The 20,314-nt window shown below is 57.4% G+C and overlaps 1 protein-coding gene across 1 annotated transcript in view; it reads right to left on the bottom strand.

The window, feature by feature from the left end:
* Positions 1–901: 901 nt before the first annotated feature.
* SLC47A1 (solute carrier family 47 member 1) overlaps positions 902–20,314 on the bottom strand; it is a gene marked incomplete at its 3' end in the record, with an annotated part of 31,358 nt that continues 11,945 nt past the window's right edge. Inside the window, exons 3-13 of the mRNA XM_079800881.1 lie at positions 18,377–18,445; positions 13,713–13,861; positions 12,843–12,885; positions 9,302–9,346; positions 7,920–8,017; positions 7,545–7,642; positions 7,332–7,445; positions 7,184–7,251; positions 4,554–4,662; positions 4,375–4,450; positions 902–971 (exon numbers count right to left, since the gene is read on the bottom strand). Of these exons, the coding sequence (XP_079657007.1) occupies positions 902–971; positions 4,375–4,450; positions 4,554–4,662; positions 7,184–7,251; positions 7,332–7,445; positions 7,545–7,642; positions 7,920–8,017; positions 9,302–9,346; positions 12,843–12,885; positions 13,713–13,861; positions 18,377–18,445 (939 nt within the window). The remainder of the gene's footprint in view (positions 972–4,374; positions 4,451–4,553; positions 4,663–7,183; positions 7,252–7,331; positions 7,446–7,544; positions 7,643–7,919; positions 8,018–9,301; positions 9,347–12,842; positions 12,886–13,712; positions 13,862–18,376; positions 18,446–20,314) is intronic.

Genomic DNA, 20,314 nt, shown 5'->3' with positions numbered 1-20,314 from the left:
CCCCAGGTGCCCCCCGCCCCGAGGTGCCCCCCGCCCGGAGGTGCCCCCCCGCCCCGGAGGTGCCCCCCGCCCCGGAGGTGCCCCCGCCCCGAGGTGCCCCCGCCCGGAGGTGCCCCCGCCCCGAGGTGCCCCCCCCCCCGGAGGTGCCCCCCGCCCCGAGGTGCCCCCGCCCGGAGGTGCCCCCGCCCCGAGGTGTCCCCGCCCCGAGGTGCCCCCCGCCCGGAGGTGCCCCCCCCCGGAGGTGCCCCCCGCCCCGAGGTGCCCCCCGCCCGGAGGTGCCCCCCGCCCCGAGGTGTCCCCCGCCCCGAGGTGCCCCCGCCCGGAGGTGCCCCCGCCCCGAGGTGCCCCCGCCCGGAGGTGCCCCCGCCCCCAGGTGCCCCCGCCCCGAGGTGCCCCCCGCCCGGAGGTGCCCCCCGCCCGGAGGTGCCAGCCGCCCCGAGGTGTCCCCCGCCCCGAGGTGTCCCCGCCCGGAGGTGTCCCCGCCCGGAGGTGCCCCCGCCCCGAGGTGCCCCCGCCCGGAGGTGCCCCCGCCCGGAGGTGCCCCCGCCCGGAGGTGCCGCCGCCCCGAGGTGTCCCCCGCCCCGAGGTGTCCCCGCCCGGAGGTGTCCCCCGCCCGGAGGTGCCCCCCGCCCCGAGGTGCCCCCGCCCCGAGGTGCCCCCGCCCGGAGGTGCCCCCGCCCGGAGGTGCCGCCGCCCCCGAGGTGTCCCCCGCCCCGAGGTGTCCCCGCCCGGAGGTGCCCCCCGCCCGGAGGTGTCCCCCGCCCCGAGGTGCCCCCGCCCGGAGGTGCCCCCCGCCCGGAGGTGCCCCCGCCCCGAGGTGCCCCCGCCCCGAGGTGCCCCCCGCCCCGGAGGTGTCCCCGCCCGGAGGTGCCCCCGCCCCGAGGTGCCGCCGCCCACTCACCGCGAGGCCCTCGAAGAGGTGGGACACGGCGTACAGCGGCACCACCTGCGCCACCAGCGCCAGGATGTCCCTGAGGGAAGGAGCGGGGTCAGGGCCTGGCGGCTCGCCCCTGCGCGGGGCCTGCGCTTCGGGCCGGAGCACCGGCTCCACGCCGCGTCTCACGGCTTCTAGGAGAACCCCGAGCCCACGGGTCAGTGACACCAGCGATTGGGGGCCACGGGCTCCGTCTGCCGAGGGAAGCGCACGGGAGAGCCAGGTTCTCTCCGGGGAACCGGCCGGCAAGTTGCAAACATAGACGGTCCTCAGGGCCGAACCCCACAGCCGGAGAGCGGGGAGACCCGACCCGGGAGGCCTTTCAGCAACTCACACAGGAGCCAGGCCCCTGGCTGGCAGTGAATGGCTGTTGAGGCGAATCAATAAATGAGAACCCAGCTCTGAACAAGAGGACTACCTCCCCAATAAAGGATAGAAATACAGTTATTTTATTCAAAGTTGATTGTAGGTTTTGAGTAGGTAATGTGCAAACAGCTGAGAGAAATCAACAAAATGAAAAGGAAACAGAAGAGTCTCTCTTCCACTCCTGTCCCCGTCCTGACCCCCACCCCCGTCCTGACCCCCCTCCTAACCCCACCACCCCGTCCTAACCCCCACCCCCCCAGTCCTAACCCCCCTCCTAACCCCACCCCCCAGTCCCTAACCCCCCTCCTAACCCCACCACCCCGTCCTAACCCCCCCCTCCTAACCCCACCACCCCGTCCTAACCCCCACCCCCATCCTGACCCCCCACCCCCCAGTCCTAACCCCCCTCCTAACCCCACCCCCCAGTCCTAACCCCCTCCTAACCCCACCACCCCGTCCTAACCCCCCTCCTAACCCCACCACCCCGTCCTAACCCCCCCTCCTAACCCCACCACCCCGTCCTAACCCCCACCCCCATCCTGACCCCCACCACCCCCCAGTCCTAACCCCCCTCCTAACCCCACCCTCCAGTCCTAACCCCCCTCCTAACCCCACCACCCCGTCCTAACCCCCCCTCCCTAACCCCACCACCCCGTCCTAACCCCCACCCCCGTCCTGACCCCCCACGCCCCCAGTCCTAACCCCCCTCCTAACCCCACCCCCCAGTCCTAACCCCCCTCCTAACCCCACCACCCCGTCCTAACCCCCCTCCCTAACCCCACCACCCCATCCTAACCCCCACCCCCATCCTGACCCCCCACCCCCAGTCCTAACCCCCTCCTAACCCCACCCCCCAGTCCTAACCCCCCCTCCTAACCCCACCACCCAGTCCTAACCCCCCTCCTAACCCCACCACCCCGTCCTACCCCCCCCTCCTAACCCACCACCCCGTCCTAACCCCCCCCTCCTAACCCCACCACCCCGTCCTAACCCCCACCCCTGTCCCTAACCCCCCTCCTAAACCCACCACCCCCCTCCTAACCCCACCACCCCCGTCCTAACCCCCACCCCCCAGTCCTAACCCCCCTCCTAACCCCACCACCCCCGTCCTAACCCCCCACCCCCCCTCCTAACCCCACCACCCCGTCCTAACCCCCACCCCTGACCTGACCCCCACCCCCGTCCCTGACCCCCCCCCTCCTAACCCACCACCCCCGTCCTAACCCCCACCCCCCCTCCTAACCCCACCACCCCATCCTAACCCCCACCCCCATCCTAACCCCCCCTCCTAACCCCCACTACCCCCGTCCTGACCCCCACCCCCGTCCTGACCCCACCACACCGATTCCTAACCCCACCACCCCCGTCCTGACCCCACCACCCCCGTCCTGACCCCACCAGCCCACAACCGATAACAATTCCACCACTGTCTGTATTAGTTCAGTGTTTATGAAAAATAGGAAACACAAATATATATTCTTATTTTCCCTTCTAGACTCTACTGTTCCATATTGTAGCATTCGCTATATGATGCTCTGCACTTTTATTTTCCACCTAACACATCCCATGCCATTTTATATTCCATCAAAATACATTGTCTCTAATGTGCTGTGAATTCTCCCCGCCAGTGTGTTGTTCTGGGTTTTAAAGTTCGTGTTAGTAAGGGGCAATGCCGTGCCTGCTTTTCTGCGGTGCTGACTGCTCAGTTTGGTGCCAAGCTCCATTCGCTTCCTGAGCAGAAGGTGGGCTTTCCCTGTCCCTGCTTTCTGGAACGGCTCAGACCGCATTGCCTTATCTGAGTTCTAAGGTTTTATAAAATCCTCCTCTGGAACCCTCTAGGGTTGCTGATTTTGAAATTTTAAAACAATTTTTTCTTATTTCTTCTAAGGAAATCCATCTTTTTAGACCTTCTATGTTGTCTAGGGCAAGTTCTGATAAATTATTTTCCTAGAAAATTATCTTTTCCTTCCAGATTTTTAAATTTACGTGCACACGTTATGCACACTAGTGGCCTGTGCTTTGAGCAGGACTGCTGTGTTCCCCGACTTTGCGGGGGGGGGGGGGGGTGTCTCCGTCCCTCTCCGATCAGGTCCGGGTGTATGTCATTGCTGGAACCTCTGTGGTCGCCTCCGCCGGTTTCAGCGACCCGGCCAGCCTGCAGGTTGTCTGCACGTTTTCAATGGCGTCTTCTCATCTCATCCAAGGCATCGCCTGGGAGCCTTTTGCTTATTCTTTTTCCTGCTCTGCATGGTTTCCGGAAGGGGACGGACCAGACGCCCACTTTCCCCTGAAGCCACAGCGCAGCGGGCACATCTGATACAGGACTTCTGGTCCCTCTGAAGAGAAGAAGGGGCCTATGGCTGCCGTCCCGCTCCTGCTGAAGGGGCGACAGTTAAACAGCCTCGCCTCCCACCGCCGAGTGGCTGAGACCAAGCTGACAACCTCGTGCCTGGAGAATAGTCGAGAAACTTAGTCCTGCCCCTCCACCTGCTTTTCGCCTCCATGATGGGAGTCGGTTTGCGTTTTGTAATTGCTGATAAAAAGCCCCAGATAAGAGGTGGCCCCACAGTCTATCCACAGAGGAATGCCCGGGCCGGCCTCCCCGCTGGAAGCAGCAGCGCCAGCCACAGCCGCCGCGCCGCGGGGGCGTTCATCGTGGGTTAGGTTTCGGCCTCAGAATCAATCAGATAATGCAGCTTTGACCGACAGCCCTCGGGGGCGACTTTAACTGCCATCCCGTTTGACAGGCGTATTATGTAAATACTACAAACCAGAAGCTCCAGCAAATTCTGAGATATCACGATGATTTTTGTCATTGGAACAAAATAATTAACTGAAAAGGTCATCAATGGGACCCGAAAGGAGTTTCCTCCTTTATGAGTATCCTGAGCGCCAGAGCATATGCCACCACCAATGCCAGGGAACGGGTTCCTCGCCCGGCAGTCTCCCCAGGGAACATCAGTGCGTTTCTGATGTTGCAAATGGAACGCTCTAAGAGGCAAGGCCCCAGGAGGCCGAGCGGGAACGCATCTGCCAGCGCGTCTCTACCGCAGGTTTCTCATCTCGGCACTCACCGGTCCGTAGTGAAAATGTACCCCACCAGATCCTTACAGCTTAACAGCAGGACGCAAAAGGCTACGGCAAAGAGTTCTGGAGGTGAAATGAGAGACACAGCCAGTGAGAAAGGAGGTCTGTGGGCTGGGCGCCTGCGGTCCGCGCCGACGGCTCAGGGGAGTCCGGGGGGAATGAGCACCTGTGACCAGCACGGAGACCCTGGAGCACCTCTTGGCCTGCTCGACGTCTCCAGCGCCCAGCGCATTCCCAATTCGGACGCTGGCAGCCACGCTGAAGCCCGTGGGTATCTACAAGGAGAAGGGAACCGTGAGAGCAGGAACCAGCCCTGCCTCCCAGCTCCTGAGCCTCGCTCCGCACCTTCCCCGGGAAGAGGGACTAGGCAAACCGTGCTTCGCGCCTCGGTGGTAGAACTTGGTCCTAGAGCTGTAAGAAGGGTAATCTGCAGCATCCTTGTGTGTCGCTGGCAGCCGCCAGGCTAACCTGGGACCTGGAACCCTGGGCTGTGATCCTTGTCACAAGCCTGGCTTTTCGGCAGAGCTTCCAGCCTGGGCGCTGGGAGGGCTGCACCGTCACTTCCGCCCGTGGGCGTGGAAGGATGGGTGCCAGGAACCCAAACAGGTCTGTTCTGAAAGACCCTCAAGGGGGCAAGTTCAGAAAACAGAATCCTAAGATGGTGACCCCTCCCCCTGCAAATGTTGGATGAAAAGAACTTAGGAAAACAGAGACCCAGACCAAGCCAAGAGCAGTGCTGCCCTCTGTGAGGGCAGAGGTGGTGCCAGCGGAGACAGAGGACAGCAGCGTGGCCTGCGGTTAGGAACAGGGATTCTGAAGCCAGACTGCCCGGGTTCAGGTCCCCGTCCAGGCACCTGCCCTCACTAGACCTCAGTTATCTGTGAAAGAGACCTCATAAGAGGACCTGCATATTAGGGTTATGTTGGGATTAAATGAGTCCATCATGCTAACTGCTTAGAACAGTGCCTCAAACATAGCAATTATTCAGGAACAAATAGCCATTATTATCTATATACTAGAGGCCTGGTGCACAGATTCGTGCACCAGTGGGGTCCCGCGGCGTGGCCTGCTGGGATGGGGCCTAAACCGGCAGTCCGACATCCCCCGAGGGATGTAGTAGTGCAGGAAGTGGCAGGCGGCCGGAGAGGAGCCCAAGCCTGGGCGGGGCGCTGTGCCGCTCCCACTCATCCCAGCCCGCTGCGCCTGCCGCTGCTCAGTAGGCTCGCTGCCGCTCCGCTGCGGTTTCCGCGTGCCCATCCTAGGGCAATACGGGCGCATCCATGACTGAGAAGCAGCTGCGGGCTCATGCCCAGTCAGTCCAGATGCTGGTCCAGATCCCCGTCCAGATGGGGGAGGGGCACACAGACTGTCCATGGGAGAGGCTCCCATCCGTCAGCTGAGCAGTGCTTCCCCTGTGGGAGTGCACTGACCACCAGGCGGCAGCTCCTGCAGTGAGCCTCTGCCCCTGGTGGTCAGTGTGCATCATAGTGACTGGTTGGACAGTCAAAATGTCACTATGACACACACTGACCACCAGAGGGCAGACGCTCAATGCACAGGCATGGAAACATGGAACAGACTGATGAATCTCAGAGGGAAGAGGGGAGGGGGGAGGGTGGGAAGAGATTAACCAAAGATCTTATATGTATACTAGAGGCCTGGTGCACAGATTCGTGCACTGGTGGGGTCCCTCGGCCTGGCCTGCGGGGATCAGGCTGAAACCAGGTCTCCGACATCCCCCAAGGGGTCCCAGATTGCGAGAGGGTGCAGGCCAGGCTAAGGGACCCCACCGGTGCACGTGTTATCTATAAATTTACCACGTGAGAAATTAAGTATTAATTAAGGCAAAATATTTATCACTCATTTAAACAAGGATTTTGCCTTAGGATCAGGATCGCTAAAGGAAGGGCTATAGAAACTGACAGAGTGGGCATATAAAAGAAATGGGAGACCAGGCCCTAGTGGGAGCAAACACAGGGGTCTCCCGAGAACTTCTTTATCATCACAATGCAAAGGAGTGTGACTTGATGGTGGAAACCGGGCAGACAGTGCTTTCACCTAGTAGCCAGTTAACATCACCAATGGGACAAATCTGGTAACGGCTAAATGCCACCAGGTGTTAGACCTTGGTTAAGCACCTCAGTTCTTGAGTTTGGCTGGGAAAGAATTCAGAGCCAAGGAACTCGAATTATAAGAGAAAGCTTATTTAGAAAGTCACAGAGGTGGGAGAAGTGAGCCAGCTGGGCAGTGTGGGCTCAGGAAGCAAGATATAGAGGCAAAAGAAGGGCCTTTAGAGCTTAGGAGAAAGAAAGGCAGAGAGAGAGAGAGAGAGAGAGGAAGAAAGAGGAAGGAAGGAAGGAAGGAAGGAAGGAAGGAAGGAAGGAAGGAAGGAAGGAAGGAAGATAAGATAGGAAAGGGAAAAGGTAACATGGCCTGCCCTCAGGCATTCGTGTTGTGACAACTATTTGGCAAGTCCGGCATCAAATAAGATCTTTCAGACGGGGACCATGTTGGAGGACGGAAGCCCAGCAGTGGACACATCAGTAAGAGCCTCGCCACCCCCCGCCAGTGAGCCCACAGGAAGACCCCCCCACACCCCCGCCAGTGAGCCCACAGGAAGACCCCCACCCCCCATCAGTGAGCCCACAGGAAGACCCCACCTAACCAAAAGGACCTCTCAGGCTCTGGGATAACATTTTACGTAGGACTGAATGATATGAACAGGCCTACGCTTGACTTAGGACCCTGTTAAGAGACACATTTAGCCCCTCCGCACAGCCCATCTCAGACACTCACCATGAATACAATCGTGGCCAGTTCATACACGATGGACTGGGCCCCCAGCTCCACCATGCCGAGGATACCTGAGGAGAGAGAGCGCTGGTGCCACGCTTCTGGGCAAGGCCCCCTCCTCCACCAGCCGTCCCGCCCCTCCCGCACTGACCGCTCAGGAAGCTCCCGATCTCGTAGGCCCACCACTCCATGCACAGCATGAGCATGCTGGGGATGGCCAGGCGGAAGAAGGAGCCCCAGTCCTGCAGGCACTCCAGGGACCAGCCTGAGGCGGGACACACCATTACAACACAGCCGGGCGTCGCCTGGAGCTCACCGGAGGCAAAGCCCATGTCCGAGTTGGAAAACAAAAGACAGCCTTTACCTCCCCAAGTAGCTTGATGCAGCTTCTTCCAGAAGATGTAGAGAAAGAGGAGCAGAGCCAGGGAAAACTGGGAAATCAAGTTGGCCAGTGCCGAGCCCCTGGGAAGAGCAGTCCCGTGAGGGGCGTGCGGTTCTCCGCCCTTCCCAGCCTCCCTCAGCAGGGGGAGCGCCATCCCGCGCTGGGATCGCTGAGGTCGGCCCTGCGATCATCCTTCCAGAGCATTCCTCTCCTCCACCCCCGACCGGACCGTTTCCCAGAGTGTCCAAGGAGGGGACCACACGTGGACACGGCCAGGTAAAGGTCTCACTGCCCCAGCCCTGGAGAAGCCACATGCCGCCATTCCTTCTCCCTGTCCCAAGAATTGGTTGGACTCACATCACCCCAAGATGCAGCTCATGGAGAAACAGATAGTTGACGAGAGCATTGACGAGGTTGGCTGCAACTCCGGTTAGGATCTGGGGCAGTATGATTCCCTAGAGCGAGGAGAGACCGCACCCTGCTAGAGACCCCTGGAACAGGGCGGGGCCACAGGCTGCCCCGGGGAGCCTCGTCCTGTGGGTTCCTCCTGCTGCGCTTACCTTCCCACCCTCCCCGCACCTCCCCTCCTCCTCTCTGAGCCGCGGAGAGACCAGGGCAGGAGGTGGGACGCAGAGAGGAAAGAAGAGAAATGCTACAGCAGTGCCAGCACCGGCAGGGACTGAATCGCATAAACAAGTTGCTTTCCACATTGGACTGTGGGTGAAAGAACAGCACTTTCTCAAGCAAAATGGAGATTTGGAAACGAGTGTGGGATGCGTTCCATCCTATCTGGCTCTGCTCACAAGCACAGAGCAGAAGCATCCAGTCTTATCTGGCATCTCCAATCTAAGCCTTGCCGCGTGAGAGTAACACGGCAGTGGGCTGAGGACGTGAACAGCTGCTTGCCAGGCAGCAGGAAACAGCCACTGGCGAAAGCCGGTGAAGCTCACAGGGAACGCTGTCTCCCACCTGCGGTGTCACCTCGCCCCTTGGCGTCCTTTCTCATCTCTGGGAAACCTGGTTCTCTGAACCCACGTCTGTAAAAATCTTGCTGTTTGAAACCCTGTCGGTAAAAATAGAGCACCCCGCTCCGCCTGGAGGGTTGAAGTCAGAGTCGCACAAACAGGGCCGTCTCCGTGTCCCACCCACGGGCAACGCTCCACGAGCTCCCGCACAGCCTTCGACCGGACCTGAGCTTGGCGGTTTCCCGCAGAGGGGACTTGGGTGGAGCGCGCAGGCCTGGCCTCGATTTCTCCTCTCGGCCTGCTTGCTCCGACCTCCGAAGCCGGCTTCCTTGGGATTTCACTGAACTCCACCGCTTTGGTGAGAACCCACGGCCCCTCCGGTCTGTCGAAGCTCCGGTTGACAGACCTGACGGCCGGGCTGTGCGTTTGTCTCGGTGGCCTCGGTGGTCTTGGGCTCAGAGGCCAGGACAAAGGTCTTGGCCAACCATTTGCGTGGGCCACTTATTTATGAGGAGACCCTGGTTAGTTCAAGCGAGGGAGTTAGGTGGGCCGAGCTGCATTTCGGGGGGAGGTGGAAGTAGACAGAGTGAAGTGCAAGTGAGCACAGGAGGGCAGGACCAGCAGCGGGGAGAGGGGGAGGCCACTGCAGGAACCCCGGAGCGGCAGCTGGGGGCATTCAGGCAGTGCTGGCAGGCGGCTCCCCATCCGGCCCCCCATCCCTGAAAGCTGTGAACTCCTATTAGCCCCACGAAGGAAGAGGAAAGTCGGCATTACCTGGGTGAGCAAATATTTAACTTGTAATGTGTAAAGAAACGTCGCCTACAAGAGAAAAGCAGAGACGGATGTTCACATTGTGGCCTGGCCGTGTAGGGAGAGCTGAGAGCCACCGCTCTACTGCCTTTTGCTCCCACAGGGACCACAGAGCTGTGTCATCAGGGAGGGGGCGGGGCGAGGGGCGTCCAGAGCCGAGGGTTCGGCACCTCTCCTGAACACGCACATGACCCGGCTGGCCCTGGGTTGGGGGACAGCTTCCCGGGCTCAGTGAGGACTCGTAGGCGATGGGCTGGAAAGGAAGCCCTGGGCCAGCTCTAGGGACGCTCCTGCTATCGGCCAGCCTGCAGTCCTCCTGCCAACACAGGAACGAAAGTAAACTGGCTAGGTCTCAGGCCGCCTTCAAGACCACAACACGGACGGATGAGAGCAGGCGACTACTCTCAATGGCTGAATTGTGTCCCCATCGTGTGCTGGACCCCAACCCCCGATGTGACTGAATTTGCAGATGATCTTTAAAGACGTGATTAAGTGGAAGTGAGGCCCTGAGGATGGCCCTGACCCAGCTGGACTGGTGTCCTCCTAAGAAGACAAGAGACACGACAGTTTCCTGCGTAAGGAAGGGCACGGCCGTGGGAAGAGGCGAGAGGGCGGCTGCCGGCCAAGGAGGAGGTCTCAGAGGCAACCAGCCTGCGACACCTTGACCTGGGACGTTAGCTCCAAAACGATGAGAAACTAGATTTCTGGGTTTGAGCCTCCCCGTCCGTGGCATTTCGTCATGGCAGCCCGGGCTTAGCTGCGGGAATGCTTCGGAGGGTTGCATCCCCAGGCGATTTCGTCCTTGTGCGAACACCCTGAGTGTGCTACACAAACCTGGGGTCGGCCTACGGCACACCAGCCTGTGCGCTAGAGCCCACGGCTCTGTAGGGAGGGAATGCATTTCCCTCTGACCCTCCTGGGTTCTTGGCTGAGACACCCCTGTAATAAAAGACAGATTGGCCGAAACCGGTTTGGCTCAGTGGATAGAGCGTCGGCCTGCGGACTCAAGGGTCCCAGGTTCGATTCCGGTCAAGGGCATGTACCTTGGTTGCGGGCACATCCCCAGTTGGGGGTGTGCAAGAGGCAGCTGATCGATGTTTCTCTCTCATCGATGTTTCTAACTCTCTATCCCTCTCTCTTCCTCTCTGTAAAAAATCAATAAAATATATTTTAAAAAAATAATAAAAAATAAAAGACAGATTGGCAGGAGAAAAACAACTGAAGTATAATGACATGTGTACCTGCTGTACACATAGGGAGACCCCAGAAAACAGAGGAATGTGCCAAAATGGCTGAAGCCACCACTTTAAATAGCCTCTTCAGCTGAAGACAGAAGATATTGGGGTGGGGGGTCGGTCCTGGGAAGTGACCAGGAAAAGCACAATCACAGGGGTCAGGTGTGGTGCAGATTTAAGTCCTCATCTTCTGCCCAGAGAAGAGTTTCTGGGGACGAGGTCCCGCCTCCCCCTGGCACAGCCCGGGGGACACCCTGCGAGTGGAGAGGTCCCTTCAACTGTAAACGCCCCTCACACAGGGCAGCTCCTCCTGGGTGCCGGAGCTTCAACCTGGTCAGCTGTTTCTTAAAGGAAGCCGCCTAAAATAACCCTTGTGCCAAAGAGACACGTTTTGGTGACACACTGTTCCCCTACAGCTCTAGGCTGCAATCTGTAAGCGTGTCACTGAACTGCACACTGTGGGCAGCTGGCACGCGGTCAGCATGTGTGACGCGCTGTGCGACCACCTGAGGACAGCTGCAGCCTCACAGGCAGTGGGGATTGTTCAGCTTGTGGCCCAGGAGAAGTCCCCCACGATGTGCCTCGGTGGGATGCAGGTTGTTCTGAGCTGGAGAGAACTTGAACTGCAGGCTCAAGAGAAACGTCTGCTCCTTCCTGTAACTAACGAGGGCTTGATTAGGGCTGTTGCCGTAACGAGAGATTCTCACAGTAACCTTGCAGGCCCACCTACATAGCAAGAAAAGCCTTCATTTCATGAACATCTGCTCTTTGCGTCAACCTGCAATGACCCTTTGAAGTCCCCAAGACACTTGGCTTCGTCCCTAGCTCAGACGGCTTATATACCCAGACCCCCGTCTATCTCGCAGCTTCCCCTGCATGTGGGGTTCCTGACTCTCTCGTGTACCCGGCGTTCCCACTCATATGTAGTGTCGACGTAAGAAATGTCCAAACCTCTAGAGAATGTTGGTGAGTCTATTGGAGCCAGACCGACGGCAACTGCAGGAAGCAGAACCGCCACGGGTGAGCAAACGCGCAGAGGACGGCGACGTGCACCTTGTTTTATGCATTAGCACCAAAGGAGAAGACGCGCGGGGGGTGAGGTCCACGGTGACGGAGTAGGGAGGGGAGAGAGCAACGTGGGGAAACCGCCGAGATTGGTGGGTAGAGAGAAAAATGAATAGACGCAAATTTCTTTTGATTGGTGGGCATAGTAAACAGCTAACATTTACAGCACATGGAGATGGTATGTGGGGAACAGGGTAACAATGAGGGGCTCTGTGGGCTCCTGCTCTGGTGGGAGGTTGTGCCCTGACGGGTCTGGAAAAAGGGGTTACCCTGACATTCCAAAGGTGTGTTATCCTAGGTGCAAAGACAGTAGACAGGCTCAGTGAAGGTGAAGACTGGCCTTTGTCAGGGAAGATGCTGGCCCACTCCATGGCTGCGGGCCATGGCTCGCTTTTAGTTAGGAAGTTTTGATTTCAGACCATCCTTTGTGGTTCCTTTAGGTCTCTGAGTTGCCAGTCCTGCCATGCAGGCCTCCCCTGAGCTTGTCAGGTTTAGTATGTGGCCCCTTTTCGTCCACAGAATGTATTAAATGTGCTTATTTTCTCTTGCTAATCTGTCTCACGCTGTTTGATTATTAGACCAGCCAGAGGAACCTGAGGGTAGAGGAAACTTTTCCTCCCCCACAAGCTCCATCACAATCTTATGGGACCAGCATCGTATACGTGCCCACCCCCCACCCCCTAGCCCCCAACCCCTCCAACCCCCAACCCTCCCTACTCCCCGTAAACCTCATGGAGCAGCTCACCCCACGGCGGCTAAGCCCCACCTCACGGCGGCTAAGCCCCAACCGCATGGTGGCTACGCCCCAACCTCACGGCCGTGTCGAACATGAACACACACTCGTGGTCGGTGCCATCACAGTGAGCAAGCGCAAAACAAATCTAAAGGGTCCGAGTAAGGCCTCAGGTGGCTGAGATGCGGAAGCGTGTCCCCTTACCGAAGAGAAGGCCCGAGCTCCTCTCTGCATGACCCCAGAGTCCCTCCAGCTCTAGGAGTCAGGACAGTGCCCACTGGGGTCACCTGGACCTTGGGCTTCCTTGAGGGACAGATGTTTGTGTCTTTCCTGAGCATAATGAAAACCGCGCTTTCCGGAATGAGCCCCCGTCACTGGGGTATCCCCAGATCCAAGTCACTGAGCTCGTGGTGTCTCAGCTGCGTTTCTCAGTGAACCCCGAGGAGAAACAGTTTAACGCTTGGAAACTTACGGGGAGGGCTGGGATGAAGATCATGACGTAGGTGTGGGTAAGCCTGCACAACGAAAAGAAAAGGAAAGTGGCGAGGTCTCCATCTCAAGGAAAACGGAGGCAGGACAATCCAGCTGTCACTGCCTTTCGCAGTCGTGGCTCTTTCTAGATGAATGGACTAAACTGCTGGAGCAGATGTGCACATTTACAACAGAACTGTCATCGCATAACCCAAGAACCTCTCTGGTTCTTCCGAGCCTTTAGCTCTAGGGCGGCATTTTCCCACCTCAGCACTGTGGCTGCTGAATTGTCTGCTGTGGGCAACTTCCCTGTGGTTTGTAGCATCTTGGGCTGATGCCCTCATACCAGTTCTGATAACAGAATGTCTCCCGACATTGCCAACTGGCGCCTGGGTTCAGAGCCGCTGGTCTGAGACAAGGACTGCCCTGGTAGGTCTCAATCTTGGCAGCATGTGAGGTCATCTAGGTGACCTCTGGAGACACTGCCGCCAAGGCTGCCCCGGACCAATGAAGACGGAGCGCTGGGAGGGAAGGAGGACGCAGGGGTGGGCTTTGACAGCACTGAGGCGACTCCTAGCACCCAGGGTCAGTAAGCACAACCCACAACTAAACACCTTCAGCGGCCACCTCTCCTGGACAGGTTGCCAAATCTTACTTCTCCCCAGACTGTTTGCCTTTGCCGTCACCAGGTGAGGGGGTCTGGATCACAGGTGCAGGCGTGCGGAGCACCAGGCCTGGCAGAATCAACCGGGGGAAGCTTGCCGCCTCGTGTGGGGCCGCGGCCCTGGCCTTTGGCCTTTGCAGAGGCCAGACCTGGAGGGGAGCATCTTTCTGCCGGGATGGCCCTCCCGCGCTGCCCGGCCCGCCTTACCTGGCCACGGCCGGGTCCTGCCTGAGGAGTAGCAGGAGGTGCTGGGTGTTGAGGAAGAGCGCCCAGCAGGGGAGGCAGCAGAGCAGCAGGATGAGCGCGCCCCGCTGCAGGATGACGCCCACGTGCTTCTTGTTGGGGCTGCCGTATGTCTGGGGGCACACAGCCAAAGCAAACCCATCAGTACCCCACGCCCCCAGGCCTTCGATCGCGCCTCATGGAGGACAAGTGGCCCTAAAGATGTGGCTGCATTCTTTTCTCAGACTCCGCTGTCCCTTACAATCACCTGGGAGCATCCTCAAAACACTGAGGCGGGTCTCGCTGAAGGTAGTCTGGATTTGACCAGTCCAGGGTGGGGCCCAAATATCATAATTTAAAAAAGCTTTCTGCTCGGCTGGTGTGGCTCAGGAGTTGAGCATCGCCCTATGAACCAGGAGGTCATGGTTCAATTCCCGGTCAGGGCACATGCTCAGGGTTTTGGGCTCAATTCCCAGTGTGGGACGTGCAGGAGGCAGCTGATTCATAATTCTCTCTCAACATTGATGTTTCCATCTCCCTCTCCCTCTCCCTTCCTCTCTGAAATCAATGAAAATGTTTTTAAAATAAATAAATAAAAGCTTTCTGGTTAGGGTTGCATCACCTAGAAACTTGTTAGAAATGCAATATATTGGGCCCCACGCAAGCCTTCTAAGCAGAAACTCCGGGGGAAGGGACGGTGCTGGCTGGGCCAGCGGCTATTGGCTTACCCACGCCAAAGTGCACATCCCTTCCCACACCCCGTTCAGTGACGTGTGTGGTAGGCTGACTCGCCACAGAGGGAGTTACTTACACCGCTGGGATCAGCCCACGCACAAGTCAAAATGCTTCTCTCCTGTGGAGACTACGCCACGGCCTGACCGCTGCCCACTGCTGCCTCGCCCACCACCCGCCGGATGCTGGCCACACGCTGCTTCCTGACAATCCCGGACCCGGACGATCACATCAGGCAGGCTGGTTCTGGAACAGGCTGTGGCCCTGCCTCAGGAAGTATGCAAGGCATTCGCCCTTATCTGGGTGGGGGCAGGTGTCACACCCAAGGCAGCTGGTTGATGTTTCTCTCACATGGATGCTTCTCTCTCTTCCCGTCTCCCTTCCTCTCTCTCTCTCTCTCTCTCTCTCTCTCTCTCTCTCAAAAACAACAACAACAAAAAGCAAAACGCTGGTCAAACAGATTAGCTCTTGGAATCTCACAGGTGCGGTGCCATGTGAATGACATGTTTCAGTCACCCTGGAAGGCATGAGCTGGGCATTGTGGCAAAAATGGCAGAGAAAGAGTGCCCCTGGGTTTGGGTTCCAACTGTGGACGAGGGCAGTGAGCAGACACTCCCTGATAGAAAACCAGTTGTCATAAGAATTTCCCTTCCCATCAAGGAGAGGGTCAACATGTTCATCGCCCGGCCCTGCCAGGGGTCACACTCCGATGCTGACTGCACGGCACGCCTTCACACAGGGAGTGCCCGCCAAACAGTCCTGTCTCCACGGGCTCAGCAGCTACTGCGCCTGCTGAGCACACAGAACCTCCGAAGCGCCTCCCCACCCCTGTGTCAGCCCTGTGACCTGCAAGAAAGGAGGGACATTCTGGCTGCAGCTGATGGCTCTCGCCGTGACAATCTGTCTACTGGGTGCTGTCGCCATTCCGCCGCCCACTGACACTCCGGAGGGAAGCAGGAACCAATCACAACGGCCAGTGGGCTGAGCTAAAAGTGGTTTGTCTGATCCCTGACCCTGGTGCAGCCAGTTGGGCTGTTCTAAACGGATGGACTCTGTGGCTTGGACAATGGGAGGCAGAGGGGGGGACAGCAATGAGCAAGCCTGTATAGGGACAGGAGACGTGGGGAGACATCTGGGCTCACCTGCAAAAGCCAGGGGCAGAGCTGAGCTTTTCCTGCCCCTGCCCACAGGCGTCCACACTTCCAGGTGAGCAGGAAGCAGACGCCCTGGCAACTCCGTCAGCAGGCACAGCAAATGGGAACACTGACGTGGCAGCCTAGGCCAGTGGTCGGCAAACTCGTCAGTCAACAGAGCCAAATATCAACAGCACAATGATTGAAATTTCTTTTGAGAGCCAAATTTTTTAAACTTAAACTTCTTCTAAAGCCACTTCTTCAAAATAGACTCGCCCAGGCCGTGGTATTTTGTGGAAGAGCCACACTCAAGGGACCAAAGAGCCGCATGTGGCTCGCGAGCCGCAGTTTGCCGACCACAGGCCTAGTGTCTGAATAGGATGGCAGTTAATGAGGCTGCTCCCACAAAGGGACTAGAAAATTCCAAGTCCCATCTATGTACGGGGACCCCCGTCGTGGAGAGTGACGGTGGGGGTCACATTTCAGAGGACATGATGTGCGAGCACAGCCAGCAGAACACGGTACTGAATGGAGGTTCCACCTCCCCCATAACCAACAGGCAGTGGGGCGGATAAATCAGAAAAATGATGTCCTTGAGCAACAGATAAAATTATGAGCTGGGAAACCTACGTTGGCTGGATGAACAAAGGTGCTTTCGCAGACATTAAACATTTATGGGCTTTTGTTGTTGTTGTTTTGGTTGTTGTTGCTTTTTTTTAGAGAGAGAGGAAGGGGAAGAGAAATAGATTTGTTGTTCCACTTGTTTATGCATTCATTGGTTGCTTCTTGTATGTGCCTGACTGGGAATCGAACCTGCAACCTTGGCATATTAGGACGATGCTCTAACCAACTGAGCTACCTGGCCAGGGCCCCAGGCCTTACTACATTTAAATGACCAAAGTGTGGTTGCTGTTGCCCCATGGCCACACTGGGGACTCAGCCAGAGGCCCTATACGGTGCAGGTGTGGAAACCAAGGCGCAGGGGTGGCACAGATGCTTGCCCTGGGCCAGAGGGCGTGGTCATAAGGACACAAGACTGCTGTCCCTGGAACAGGGACCATTTACTGGAATCTGCAATGGGGTTCTGTGCGAAGGGTCAGTTACTTCACGTCCCTGGATGGCGAGGAACTTCTCAGTCCCTGTGGGACCCTGTCACCCTAAGGAGGTAGGGACCCATGGAGACGAGCCATATGTGGCCTGGCACACACACCATTGAAGGAGGGGAGAAGGTAGGGGTCCCGGGCTGGCTAGTCCTCCCCCTCTTTACCTCCTCGTGCCAGGAAGCACCACCCCCCTGGCCAACACGTAGAGTTTGCACAGCCTGGCCAGGTTCCCACGGCCGTGGCTACGTCAACATCCAAAGACCAGGCTGCGAGTGTCACACTCATAGAGGAAGACCTCCCAACTCAATCCCTCCTGACCTTGGACTTCTGCTGCTCTTGTGGCATCCAACAGTGATGGGGCAGAGGGGCACCCCAACTGAATGTGGTGTGTTGGGGTTTTTTTGTTACTGTTGTTGTTTTTATTGATTTCAGAGAAGAAGGGAGAGGGAGAGAGAGATAGAGACATCAGTGATGAGAGAGAATCATTGATTGGCTGCCTCCTGCACGCCCCACACTGGGGATCGAGCCCACAACCTGGGCATGTGCCTTTGACTGGAATTGAACCTGGGACCCTTCAATCCACAGGCTGATGCTCTATCCACTGAGCCAAACAGGCCAGGACTGCATGTGGTGTTTTTTATACCAGATGAATCTGCTCGTATTTCTTCTTTGCTAACACATATAAACGCCTCAGTGCCCCAACCCCATGTCCAGGTGACCTAGCACCCAGCTCGGATCCTGAGGGCCATGATGGAAACGTTGTTTCTAATACTTGGATCCCTGCTTTAATGTTTTTCTCTTTCTTGCACCTCTATATTGTTGCTGTGGACTATGTCCCTAACGTGCGCAATTGGCGACTAAGCGAGCTGCCTCCCTGCTAATGAAGCCCCTTGCTGGCACCCAGGGCACCTCATGGGAGAGGCACAGGGTGGAAGGCGGAGAGACGCTGCCCTGGTGTGACTGCCTGGCGCTGCCAGGCCGCAGCGAGCTCTGGGACGGAACAGGGACGTCTGATGGGCCCTCCCCGTGCGTGGCTGGTGTGATGCTGACGCGGCCCTGCCCTGGCAAGCATGCAAGGTCTTTCCCCTACCTGGGCGGGCCGCTGCGGGCCCTGTCCATCCTGCCTGCCCCCCGGGCACAGAGGACTTGCCAGCCACGCCTCCTCTGTAACCAGCTCCAGGGAATGCGGAGGGTCAGCCTCTTCCTCGGGCCCTTGGCCCAGGGGCTGGTAGGAGCACTCCTCCCTCCACCCAGGGCCGGCCCTGCAGCATTTACCACACGCCCACGGGGAGCCGCCACCCGGTGTTGCACAAGCCCCGTGGGCCTGATGAACACTAGCGTTGGAGAAGCACGGGCTATACCACACTAATGAGGTGGAAAGCGACAGAAGGGACTTTTATAAAATGCCCCCTCTTTGGTCAAAATGCAGTCTGAGGGAGCCGCACACGTGAGCACGACCTGCACAGCCGGAGGGGCGACGGCCACACTGAGAGGGAGCTGGAAGGGAGCTGGAATCGGAGGCCCGCAGGCCGCAGGGTTTCAGATTGTGTCCCTCTGTGCACTCGACTCTTCCTGCCGGTGGCTCTTCCACGTACACCCAGGGAGACGCCCAGGGAGACGCCCAGAGAAACGCCCAGAGAGACGCCCGGGTCACTGAGAGAGTGGCCTGGGCTCCATTTACCTGAGACATGAGGGTGTCGCAAGCAGAAGATAAGCCAAATCCCACGGAGATACCAGTGACGTTGATCACCTGGAAAGAGATGCAAAGGAGAGGCCGCTCAGCGCTCAGGGAAGGCAGGAGGGCGAGCTGGGCCCGCCTCGGAGAGCCGCAGGGCCTCCGCCTGCAGAGACCGCTGGCGGGCACAGAGGACGTGCACGCGCTTAGAGAAGAGAAATCTAGGCCAGAGGCTACCCTCAGCCTTGTTCTTCTTTAATCTTCAGCATTTGCTCCCTAATTTCAGAGGAACGCAGATCCTTCCTAAGGGGCAGGCACATAGCAGGACGCCAGGCCGGTAAGTCCACTTGCTCAAAACCAAGCCTGGCTTGTTCCAATGTCCCAAAGGACTCTGGGAGTGCAGAAGCCCGTTTCTGAAGTCAAGGCCAATGCCAGGGGCTCCCACATGTGCTGGTTTGACCAGGTTAGCAAAGCCTGGGGTTCCTGGACTCTGGGGAGCCCATGGCTGCAGCCCCAAGTCAGGGAGGGGCATGGCAGGACCTCTGAGGCTGGCCTGTCTGGAACCTGCTACCTCCGCCGGAGTCTGCAGGGAGGTGCCGGGGCAGCAGCCACACCAGCCAGCCTGAAAGCACCAGTTTTCTTAAACGTCCTTAACCAAAGAGAATCCACTGGAGGCTAGCTGAGTACATTTCTATCTCCCCCCCAATTCCCAAACAGCAAAAACCAAAAAGGAAAACTAAGCCTGGGGCTGTCCACTTGCTCCCTGAAAGCAAAATGGTCCGTTTATGCGGGGGACTAGTGCGCAGTGCTGGTCTCGCAAGGTTCACCGACACAGCTCACAGCCTGGAGGGCGCAGGCAGGGAAGGCGAACGTGTGCCTTGTCCGCAGGAGCAGGGGCGTGGGGGAGGCTGGGAGACCAGGAGCGCGTGCTGAGAGCAGGCCCTTTGGCCACGCAGAGCCAGTTCACCCCTGGCAGAGGTCAAGGACATCTCTCTCTGGTTTGGGGGAATTTGATCTAAGATACAGAGAGGATTTGGGGTTTTTTCTGACTTTAGGGTTAGATAATAGGATACAGGATTTCATTTTCCAGTTTAATTTCTAGATCAGGACTCTCAGTAAGACAGACAAGTCATTGGGATGGGAGTAGAGGTCTCGGTTTCTTCTCTTTTTAAATTAAATTTATTGAGGTGACATTGGTTAATAGGATCATACATGTTTCAAGTGTACATTTCTATGACACATGATCTGTGTATTGCATTGTGTGCCCACCACCCAAAGTCAAACCATCTTCTGTCACCATATATGTGGCCCCTTTACCCCCCACCACCTCCTTCCCTCTGGTAACCACCATGCTGTTGTCTGTGTCTATGAATTTCAGTTTATATCCCACAGGTGTGAAATCATACAGTTCTTAGCTTTTCTGACTTATTTTGCTTAGCATAATATTCTCAATGTTGTCACAAACGGCACTATTTCATCTTTTCTTGTGGCTGACTAGTGTTCGATAGCATGTATGGACCACGTCTTCTTTATCCAGTCCTCTACGGAAGGACACCTTGGTTGTCTCCATGCCTTGGCCACTGTGAATAATGCTGCAATGAACACAGGGGTGCATAGAGCTTGGTGAATAATTGTTTTCCAGTTCTTCAGGAGAGGATTGCTAGGTCATATGTTAACTCTATTCTTAATTTCTTAATTTTTGGAGGAAGCACCATCCTGTTTTCCACTGTGGCTGTACCAGTCCACATTCCCACCAGCAGTGAATGAGGGTTCATTATTTTTTTCTTCACATCCTTCCCAAAATTTGTTAATACTTTTCTTAATGATAACAGTCATTCTAACAGGTGTGAGGTGGTGTCTCATTGTAGTTTTGATTTGCATTTTCCTAATAGCTAGTGAAGTTAAACATATTTTCATATCTGTTGGCATTTTGTATGTCTTCTG

The sequence above is a fragment of the Cnephaeus nilssonii genome (genome assembly GCF_951640355.1).
Source record: "Cnephaeus nilssonii genome assembly, contig: SCAFFOLD_178, whole genome shotgun sequence".
NCBI lineage: Eukaryota > Metazoa > Chordata > Mammalia > Chiroptera > Vespertilionidae > Cnephaeus > Cnephaeus nilssonii.
This window is presented reverse-complemented; position numbering and strand designations above follow the sequence as displayed.